At 50.3% G+C, this 11,664-nt stretch overlaps 1 protein-coding gene across 1 annotated transcript; it reads left to right on the top strand.

The window, feature by feature from the left end:
- The first annotated feature begins 3,778 nt into the window (after positions 1 to 3,778).
- On the top strand, positions 3,779 to 9,151 carry LOC119094342 (uncharacterized). Its single transcript, XM_037217410.1, has 4 exons — positions 3,779 to 3,861; positions 4,882 to 5,002; positions 5,715 to 5,813; positions 8,996 to 9,151. Exons 1-4 carry the CDS (start codon positions 3,779 to 3,781, stop codon positions 9,149 to 9,151), a joined length of 459 nt encoding a protein of 152 aa, XP_037073305.1.
- Positions 9,152 to 11,664: the final 2,513 nt, after the last annotated feature.

Genomic DNA, 11,664 nt, shown 5'->3' with positions numbered 1-11,664 from the left:
AATTCTGCCGTCGCCTGGAATTGCGCGATCGGATGGTAGGGATCAGGGCCCACACAACAAGCACTGCTTAGCGTAAGCACTGACCCCAGAAATCCATCCATTCAAAGGGTTCGGATCAAATTTATAAAAAAGTGTGTGTTTTTCTGAAGTACAAATTTTACTATGTATCACTCATATTGCTTATTCGTATGCGCAAGAGAAGTACCGTCGTATATAAGCAAACTAAATCAGTTTTGCGGTAGAAGTAATGACAGATTTATGTGTTTTGAAGCATGCATTTTGTCGCGTAGTACTCATGCCGTGTTGAGTGCAACATGACCACTGTAGCCAACGTGCCCGAAAAAGCAAAATTTAAATCATTCAATCAATAATGTCATGTTACGTTTTTGCGGTTGAAGAAATGTATAGAACTAATGTTGCATACCCGACGGAAAGAATTTTTGCCGTAGCACTAATATCATGAAACCATTTGGCAATTTCTAACTCCGAGATTGACCCCTACAAAAAAAAACACTGACTCTCGCCCATCCTGTTCTGGCTGTTACTCACTATTGTTAGTTTGCCGGGCGGGAGATTCACGAACGCACACAACACTCCCTGAGATATCTTCGCCACACATGGCGTCCCCCACGCTAGTATCGCGGTAGCTTTCGAAGGACCAGCTATTTCGCAGTTAGGCATGGTTCCGAGCCCGAATTTATGACGTTTTGTGACTGGAGCTCAAGTTACATGATCAGCGTCTCAGAGCAATCGGACTCGGACTCAAAATGGCGTAAAACAAAGAGAACCAGTGAATCCGGCTCGCCAACATGCACAGCTAAACATCTGTAGCCTTTTGTGACGACGTCGGAGAGAAATATCCGAAAAGTATACAAACCATAAGAACATTATTCAACAAGAAGCAGGCTAAATTGGCGCGACGGTAGTCCATGGTCTGCGAAAGGCAGCAGGCGATCGCCGCATACCACCAGCACGAAAACCAAACACAAAAATGGCGCGACACTGCCTGGCCGGTGCCAGAGGAGCAGGCGCCTGAGCAGCCAGCGCCGAGCTTCATCTCAGCTGAGTCGCCAACGGACACGTGAAGGGTGTACAAAACGACGACCTCACAGCGACCTATTCAAGCTGCAAAGCTAGTTTCCGTGGGCCGCGGTTGGAATCCGCCACGATCACTATCAACCTTTAATAATCGCCGCGCGGGGGCTGTTTTCGCTCCCGACGCGACTGTGACTATGCTTCTAGTTGAGCCAGAGCCACGAGCCAAAAAGGACAGTGTTTAACTTCAGAGGTGTGTTTACGTAGGGCGAGGGTGGCGGTTGGGATGGGGGTCGGGGGGCACGTGCCCCATTTTAATTCAATGCATGCATTAATATGTGCGTAAAGGAATCTTGATGTTGCAAAGTTGAAGATATATACGTAACAATTTGAACAGACCGGGGGCCTGCGGTGTTGTTTTACTCCATGTTAGAAATGTTACGCGAGGGTGGCACGCTAAAGTGGGTATTCAGTGAACACAATTTGAGTTGTGCCCTCTCCCTTACTAGAGACTGTTCTTAACTATCGCTGACTTCCTTAACCTTGACTTTTTTCTTTAACTTTCCTCAACTTGCTTAACTCTCCCTATTCGCCCTTAACTTGCTCTACGGCCTACGTAAACAACTGCTCTACGGGCTACTAAAACAGCTGCCCTACGGGACGCTTGACGCAGGAGTTTAGGTGCCTGCACAGAACATCTGACTTGGTAATAAGACAGCAATATCTTTACTAATCCTCTTACTGCACACTGAACAACCATACAGAATAGCAATAGTGCCATGCCTTAATAAACACCCGACAATAATTTTCTGCCATCACCTTTCTACTAAAGTCGACTCATATTTGACTTAAGCCTCCTGATGGTTATTCAAATTCTGCCTCCTCATATCAGTAATTGTTCCGTCTCAATAGCTCAGCTGGTTTGAGCACCTGCCTCCCGATTCACTCGTCCGTGGTGGGGCGAAGGTCGATAACTACCAGCACAACAACTTTGAACTCGTCCTTATTGGTGGATGGTCACACCCCTCGAATAGCTCACCTCCACAACCACAACAGATAAGTTTCAAGCAATGCTCACCAAGTCATCTCACAACCAATACAACGTACGAAACTTCCTAACATGTAAAGGCACGCTATGGTCTATTCCGACGTCTTGGAAAGGCTCACTAGGTCGAGAAAACCCCAGCACGAAGTGCACTCTGATCATGCGTCGGACTTTTAGAGAGCAAGTCATCAGCAGTCAACTGAGCATGTAATAAATCAGTAAGATTTCCGCCGCTAAGCACCCCTTATAAAACGAAGCCCAAACGGCAGCGAGAGATCCAACACTGCGCACCATCGAACAAGTCTTAACTGTGTCTATTCGACATCGAGCGATTTCAAACTACGTTGGCTGAGCCTCCAGATCTTTCACATCCGCCCAAGAAACCGCCGTTGGAGACCTTTCGACGCGAAGAATCCGATGTTCGCAAGGGAAATCGCACCGGAACGGAAACTGTTTCTGATGTATTTCATTATGGCAGTGCATCGGGTGGTACGAAATTCCAGGAACAGTTTGGACGCAGGACACGGGCTGTTGTGCCTCTCACTAAGCTCGAAGAGCTGTTTCTGACTCTGGATCCATGTCGAGCCAGATATCCTCTCCCGCTGTCCACAGCACCACGAGTCATTGCTCTCGGCGGATTGTGTGTGTGTGGTGCTGTAGGAACGCCACCTGTTACGAGAGGTTACAATAGGTCTAGAAAATGCAGCCACCTACGTGGTCCTTGTTTGTAGGCGAAAATGAGATATGGCAGCACGGCTATTATATTATGTTATAGATATGGTGGTATTGTTAAGCACATATATACATATATGTATATATATATGTATACAAATATATATATATATATATATATATATATATATATATATTTATATATATATTTATATATCTGTATATATATATATCTATATATATATATATATATATATATATATATATATATATATATATATATATATATATATATATATATATATGTGTGTGTGTGTGTGTGTGTGTGTGTGTGTGTGTGTGGTGTGTGTGTGTGTGTGTGTGTGTGTGTGTGTGTGTGTGTGTGTGTGTGTTGTGTGTGTGTGTGGTGTGTGTGTGTGTGTGTGTTTGTATGTGTATGTTCTATGAGGTGCTATCCATAAATTACCACAGGTACTTCTGGCTCGTTTCCCACACCCAATTATGCACTGATTGCTCTCGACATTTATTATTACGCACGCACCAGCGACCTCTTCCCTGGTCACGATATGTTGAGCATAACGGCTTATAAAAACGGGTAACGTCAGATTGGGCGCTTATTGATGTGGGGGTGCAAAACAAAGCCGGGTGTGTTGCTTGTCAGGAGAGGAAGCCAACAACATTTGGATGTAAGGTTTTGAAGCATTCATCCTTCAGCATAATTTGCAAACACATTTGAATTCTCGTTGTCCACCCCCTCCCTCTCGCTCCCCTGCCTCTTTTACGCTTTATTGACGCCACACCCTTCTTTCTTCCCTTCCACGCGTACTTAATCTCTGCACGACTCCTGTAGCCTCCTGATGCTCTACAAGCTTTCATGTAAGCAAGTTCTGAATTGAGCCTGACTCGATGAATTTCACGACTGAAGCACCGCCAGCATCGCGATTCACAAAAGACACAAAGGTCTGTAGCTGTGCTTGCCACATCAAGCGTGTTCACTCCCACAGATTATTCGAGGCTCACCCGGAGATGAAGAGTGCGTTCTGGGCGTTTCGGGAGGTCAGTATGGAGGAGCTGAGGACGTCGACGCATCTCCAGCAGCACGCATACAGGTCTGTCAGGCGCAGGGTATTTATGTCGTTTTCTATCGACGTGATGAGCGTCGTGCCCATTGCTCGGTGCGAGTGTCAGTGCCAGTGTTAGCGTTAGTGCCTGTGCGTTGTCAGTACAGGCACCGCGCAGACCGCGTCTAAGCGTGGTAGAGAGTGAGGGAGCAGCGGTCTGTCGTCCCTGGCTCTCGGCAGCTCGTACTTCCGCTATAGCCGGGATGACAATAGTTCGTATGAGGGCTCACCAGTGGACGTCACTCAGTGCACCTGCTCACTGCTCACCAGCGCAGATTTCCTCTGGTCGATTTTCCAGCCGTACAACGAAGATCGCCATTTTTCTGTTGATACGCTAGCAGGGTCTTTTATTCGAATGAACGACACTTATCGCTCCTTACTGAGCAGACTGTGCTTGCTGACGTCCGGTAGTAAAACCTAGCGGGTTGCGACAGGCGAGGCGCATAGACAAAAGGTCAGAACCGTCATGTGCATTTTATCGAAGGGATCTAGCAAATCTAACGCCCTTTCAGACGGAACTATATATATACATATATATATATATATACATATATATATATATATATATATATATATATATATATATATATATATATGTGTGTGTGTGTGTGTGTGTGTGTGTGTGTGTGTGTGTTCAGTATGCAGTACAGTCATCGGTTGGTTCAGCAAGCTGATTGTCCATATGTACGGTCGATTTGTGCACATGTCGATTGTTACGTGTCCACTCGTTAAATGATGTTTGTTCACGAACTGATTTTTTCATTCAGTTACAACCTCACACATACTGTTTGTTGGCTCCAAGTGATGGGCTTTGTACAGTCTCGGGCTCACGCCTGCTGTTCGTTGGCTTAGGGCGATGGGCTTCGTGCAGTCTCGGCTTCACGCCTGCTATTTTTGGGCCCGGAGTAATGGGCTTCGTACAGTATCGGGCTCACGCCTGCTGTTCGTTGGTTCACAGTGAGTGGGTCCGTACAGTCTCGTGTTCACGCCTGCTGTTTGTCGGCTCAGAGTGATGGGTTTCGTGAACAAGATCATCAGCCGGCTGGACTCGGAGGAGCAGTGCTCAGCGCTGACCCACGACCTGTGCACTAGGCACATAGCCTACGGAGCCTTCCCACACCAGATGCTGGTGAGTGCTTTGCCAGAGGCTTGGCTCCGCTTGGCTCTGCTCGCCGCACCAGCTCAGATGCTGGTGAGTGCTTCGCCAGCAGCTTGGCTCCGCCCGGCTCTGCTCGCCGCACTAGCTCATCAGTCGTGTCTCGCTGTGCATTCATAGCGACGATGGCTCGACTAGAAATCACCAGGCTTTCAATGCGTCCGATTGCTTTTTTGCGGACTCAGTGGTCGACGAACGCCAGCCGGTGCAGAGTCAGAATACTAGCGTACTTGCTTTAGAGGAACTAATGCTATCTTTCGAGGCAACTCTCAGATAAGAAGCGACAAATCTACAGGGTAAGGCAGTTTGCTATGCCCAGCTTTGGACTGCGGTTCAGCATTACGAGGCCTTTCATCCACTCGACTGATAAATCGTACGAGCCACACCGACTGACCACTCGCCAGCGCCTGCGTCGGCCACAGCTGGCGTAGCCCGGCGCCTGTGTCGGCCCCAGCGGGCGCAGCCCAGCGCTCGTGTCGGCCCTAGTGGGCGCAGCCCAGCGTCTGTGGTAGCCCCAGCGGGCACAGCCTAGCACCTGTGTCGGCCCCAGCGAGCGCAGCCCAACGCCTGAGTAGGCCCCAGCAGGCGCCATCCAGCGCCTGCCTCTGCCCCAGTAGGCGCAGCCCAGCGCCTGTGCCGGCCCCAGCGGGCGCAGCCTTCTGACACGTGCCGGGCTCTGTCTCAGCTGCTGGGTGAGCAGTTCATCGCCGTCGTGAGAGCCACCCAGGAGAGGTCGGGTCACTGGGACAGACACACGCAGGCCTCCTGGGAGAAGCTATTCCAGGTGAGTGCCGCCATACATCACGTCCTTCACGACAGAAAGTCCACGGCAAAGTTACTGGCAGTGCAGCTCAGGCCGTGGGAGAGAAATGGGATCTGAAAATTTTACAGAAGGCTGCTTGGACGGCAGTTCCGGATGAAACGTCTCCGATGTCTCAAAGTACAGAACTGTGCTTTGAATTTGGAATTTAAACATGAAATATTACCATGAAACTTGCTGAGCAAATTTACCTCTGGTGGCCGGCGCATGAGAGTCACGGGTCTTGTCGGTCTTTCCGAGGCAGTACTCACTCTCGCGGGGCGTAATATTGATTTCATCCCAAGCCAGCGCTGAACGGATCTGGCTAATACCGAGCAGACATGACTTCCACATGACTGAAACTGTCATGCGAGCTTGGGTGATAGCCCCCGAAGCATGCACTACCAGACGTGGGACTTTGTGAGTGACATTGATTTGCCACGTGACATGGTAAGGGGGTCTGTGACGGCGTCCAGCAACAGTTAAAGGTGCCACAGTACAAGAGAGCCTCAGGCCATGACCGCCAATTACTGATTGCGGAACACGCATTAGAACCCTGTGTGCTTTTTGCCGTGATGGCTTTGAAAAAGTACTCTGCGAGGTGGCTGGCGACACTCGCTACCTTCTACCAACATGCCCAGGGAGCAGGACTGTGTTGACCAGTCTATCCAACCAGCATTTCACTTGTTGGAAAGGCTGACTGATAGAGACTAATCGACGTACTCCTGTTCATCTGGACATCTTGGCAGGAGGTGGTGAGCATCGTGGGCCACCTCGCAGGGCGCGTTTTAAAAGCCATTGCGATGAAATGCACGCAGGGCTTTCACACAAGTTCTCATCAGAAACACGAACAGATTTGAGGGCTGACCATCTGTTCACAGAGGCGGAATGTATGGTGAAAACAGGGCGGTAAAAGTCGGGACGTCGAAGCAAAATGTGCAGGGAAAAGAGTTATTTTATCGCATTGGGTAAAGGAATGGAGTGTTCCATATTTGTATAAGGTTTTGGGCTGGAAAAATATTTTGAAGATCGTTGGGTGTAGTTCACAGCCATGCCGTACTTAAGACTTTAATCCTTATGGTTTCTGAGCTACATGCCCGCAAAGATATACACAGTCTATTTCGTGCAGCCTATTTCGAGGCCATTTAGACATGCATCACGTCATGCCACGCCATGTCAATGATGCCAACGCCATTCAAATCCTGCCGTCCCGCAGGCCAGGCGGCAATAAGGCCAGGAAGAAGGCATCGTCCAGCCGTTCAGATCTGGCGTCTGTGAGCGCGATTCTCAAATATAGTGGGCGTCTATTGGCTCTCTAAAAATAATCAGCATGCTGGGCAAGCTTCCGTCACTAAGCACGCTTTGTGCTAGCTAATATAGGAAGCTGGGCATGATTTCTTCACTTGCTAGTTAGTACTGAAATAATACTTGTAATCGAATAACTTAAGAATAGCGCCTAGCCAAGTATGTCAATACGAGTAAACATATTAAACTTCCGGATAACTCTGCAGAACCAACACGAGAAGGGGCCAAAACACGAACACATATCGGTATTTTGCTGAGCGGACACTTTCAGCAGTGCTGTCATTTGTCGAAGAACTTGCAGCACTACAAGTAAGCAGTAATTTTGCCCGGCTAGGTAGGCAGCACTTCAACGTCATACAAATGTTCCTTAACGCAATCAAACAATGCCGTATTGAGGATCATATTTACTAAAAAGAGAAATTGTGTTGCCTAAAACAGTGTTCTCCACTTAAGAATACGTCAATAGTCGTAAGTGAGTTAAGTGCATCATATCTGATTTTCAATTCGTTGTCTTAAAATGTGGAGCATTCCCTTCAAGACGAGCTCGGGTGAGGGAGTGGGTTAATTCGACCGCTCGAAGATTTTCAGAATAATTTCCGCCTGGTAGGTGCAGTCGCGTCAAAATTCGCATAGCTATAGGCAATTAAATAGCGGAATTTTTGTGTAAAAAATTGGACGTGCTTTGTAAGGTGGCGCCGACCCATGGCAAGTCAAAGTCTGGCTATGGCTGTCGGCGAAGGTAATTCCTGGGAATCCTTCAGTCTGATGCAGTAACGGAGTGTTAGGTGAAGCCACGCATGCATTTTCTTAGACAATTAACCAATTGAAGTTAGGAACACGACGAACTCTATTGACCTTGGGTCAGGTATGGAGGCCAGACCGAGGTAAAACTTGACTGGTTTTTTGCTGGATAGCTTGCTTTACGAGTAGTTTTTGATGCTCATTTCGAATAAATCGATCACAGGGACATCAACAGAATTTTATTTGAGATTTTTGAAGGCCAAAAGTAGTTACTTGCTAAAATAACCCATGCCCAAAACCTGCAATGGATCATTGCTGGTTCATCGGCATGTACACTTGTACAATTTCAAAAAAATGATCTATTGACTCTCAAAGACACCCCCGTTAGTTAACCTAAAGTATCCGGCCGGGGCAACTTGCAAAATTTCATCAACCACACACCAACCAAGTGACTGGTGGCTAGCCACTACACAGGTCTTTGTTGGGGCTTTCAGTGCTGACGCTGGCTGGGTGCCGATGGCGGCAGTCACTGTCCACAATGGTGAACTGTCACCGCTTTCGACGTTCGCCGCCGTCCGCGCAACACTCCAAAGTGGCCTCGACAGGCAAAAAGCAGACTCAACGTCACTTTGCGGGGGCAGCTGCGTGTGTTCCTGCAGCACGGGCGTAAAAACCCACGCCACGTCATGGTAGCACTCCGTCGACTCAGTTGGATTGCGACACGGGAGCCAGTATCGCCTGTCAGCCCGTGCCAGCAGTGATCTCTCGCTTTCACACACGCACGCGCATATATACATATGCGGGTACGCACTCCCACGACGCCCCCCGTCCCCCGTCTCTGTATCTCTCTGTTACTCTCCCCTTATGTCTCTCCGTCGCCCTTCATCTCTCTTCCTCCATTTTCTGCTCTTTCTCTCTCCCCTCTGTCTTTCTTCCTCTCTTATTCGTTCCCTCTCTCCCTGGAAATTGATTTTCTTTCCCTCGCAATCGGTTCCGTCGTCACTCTCGTTTTCACCCCATCTCTCCATAAACAATTCAATCACCCAAACTCGCCTCCTGTGCCAAGCGCATCGTCCCGCAAAGTCCCCATCGCGCCTGACATCGCCCTTCTGCGCCGGCAGTGGATCACGTGGACGTACGAGCAGGCAATCCACACCGCGCAGCGAGACAGGGAGGAGCTGAACTCGCGTTCTCACAGCGCCGTGACTAGTGGTTGCCTGGCGGGCAAGTGCCGGCGTCGGAACACGGACCCGAACTGTCAAGTGGAGCGCAGCTGAGCGGAGACCCGCAGCGACCGCGGCGGTCAGCTCCAGGTGGAGCGCAGTTCAGCGGAGGCCCGCAGCGACCGCGGCGGTCAGCTCCAGGTGGAGCGTAGTTCAGCGGAGGCCCGCAGCGACCGCGGCGGTCAGCTCCAGGTGGAGCGCAGCTCAGCGGAGACCCGCAGCGACCGCGGCGGTCAGCTCCAGGTGGAGCGCAGTTCAGCGGAGACCCGCAGCGACCGCGGCGGTCAGCTCCAGGTGGAGCGCAGCTCAGCGGAGACCCGCAGCGACCGCGGCGGTCAGCTGGCCTGATCCGGCCACTGGCAGCAGATGCAGTGACCGGGGGAGGGGCAACGGTGACCTGCTCTCAGAGCTGGGAGCAGGCGAAGTGACCTCGTAAGGCGCTACGGTGGCCTCGCAGGAGGATCCAGGGGATTGGGAGGGGGGGGGGCCTGCGGTGACCTTCTGAGAGGTAGGGGGACCTGATCCCAGGATCTGGAGGACGCGTAGTGGTCTCGTAGGAATTACCTTGACCTGACGCGGCAGTTGGAAGGCACCAGGTGATCTTGGCGCGGCGGGGGCGGTGCCAGGAGTGGCGTGATCTGGTGCATGGTGCAGGGCAGGAATACACGGCACAGTGACATGCGGCTTCTGCACCGGTAGGGGCTCAGTGCAGTCTTAGGTGTCTGTGTGTGCGGGGACCAAGTGAAAAGGGCCCTCTGACGGTGAGAGCCCCTCCCACTTAAAGTGATCGCCGGATATGGTCAACCAGATTTCGAGGCGGTCCGGTTTTTCTGCGTTTTATTTGTATTCGTATGTTACCTTCTTTCGACGGAACAAAAGCCGAAGCTTAAGGTAAGATTCAATCTGTTGTGTGTTTTGAAGCCAATAAACTAACGGAAGTGGATGTCAAATGGCTGCATGGATTAAGCCGCAGGCGCCACCCATTGTCAATGGTTCAGCTGGTTCTTTCTAAACCGATAGCGCTCAGAGGCTTGGCGAGAATTTGTATGAGTTCTACAAAGATAGTGAGGACGCAGTAACATAGATTATACATTGGAATGGGTTGGAATGTGAAATTGGATGACAGTCGAAGGGCTCTTACGCCGATTGTGACCCCCTGTGTCGATGGAGGCTTCTATGTCGGTCTAGCACCACCAATACCGATACGCCGGCTCCGCATCGTTCTGAGCCCTGGACCCATTGTCCCCAAGTAGGAACAAGGCCGGTGCCCGCGAATTGCATTGGTCAGACCTCTGAAACAATGAGAGGCCCTCTGTCCGAGTCCTCCCCACCCTCCAAGGAAGGGGTGGGAGGAAAAGACGCCCTGTGCCAGCGCCGCTGATCCCGTTTTCCTTCTTCACGGGACCATCGTTGTGACGCATCGTTGTTGACGCCCCCCCCCCCCTCCTCGCTCACCGGGGCACGCCGCAACCTCAGCCATGGGGACCTCTCATCCGTTCCATCAGAGGCCTCGCCCAAGGTGAGGCCAGGGGGAGGGGTGGGGGGGGGGCTCGGTTTACTGACAGTCCAATTTCGACGCAACATCATCTAACACCTGCTCGGTGTACTGCAGCGTACTGCGGTTAGCCGATCGGCTACTAAATCTGGAACGTGACTGGTGGTCAGACATAGAGGTCGCGTGACGTTGAATAGCACTAGCTCGCTGTGACGCTTATTTATCCTCGCGTAAGCGTCATAAGATGCCTGCATGCATGTCTGCGCATGCATGGGTGGATTGCGTAGCTACGTGCCCCTTTCTGGTACAAATGACATTCCACAACGCGCAGGGATTTTTGTTTTTTATAGAGCTCATGTTGCTTCAAACTCTTCTCCCCGTTTTCTTTATGTGGTTACTCATATTAAAGGACATTGGCATTTTTGAGTCCACAGTTGTCCACAGTTACTGCCAGCTCCTAAAACGACCGTGTAAATTCGATTCTACTTTCACATCATTGCTTAATATGCCTTTAAGTGTTGTTTTCAGGTCTGTGGACTCGCGCGTTTCAAAACATGTGTTGAAATACAACGATTTGTCGGCTTTCCAGGTGCATACGCTCTTCGGCACATCTAGGTGATAAGAATCGCGAACATCGATCCCTTCGCAACCTTCATCAAAATGAATACACTGATAAGAGGTGCCATTGATTTAATCGATTCTCTTGTAAACACAACGCCAGAATGAAATACACATAATGAGGAGCGAATTATGTCCCGATCCTCTTGTCGCTGTACGTCAGAATGAAATATACGTGGTAAGAGGCGCGAATGATCTATCGAACCTCTTGTAACCATACGCCAAAGGAACACCCGTTGAGGATCCGACGGCCCTGCTGTACAGCACACGATTCGATCCCGACGGCCGTGCTTACAGCACACGATTCGATCCCGACGACCGTGCTGTCAGCACGGCGATTCGATCCCGACGGCCGTGCTGTACAGCACACGGTTCGATCCCGACGGCCTGCTGTCCAGCATACGGTTCCAATAAGCATGGCTGTATGTGCATTGAAATATGCGCCAGGTTCGCC

This window comes from Pollicipes pollicipes, unplaced genomic scaffold, assembly GCF_011947565.3.
Source record: "Pollicipes pollicipes isolate AB1234 unplaced genomic scaffold, Ppol_2.1 Scaffold_4002;HRSCAF=4701_pilon_pilon_pilon, whole genome shotgun sequence".
In the NCBI taxonomy this organism is placed as follows: domain Eukaryota; kingdom Metazoa; phylum Arthropoda; class Thecostraca; order Pollicipedomorpha; family Pollicipedidae; genus Pollicipes; species Pollicipes pollicipes.
This window is presented reverse-complemented; position numbering and strand designations above follow the sequence as displayed.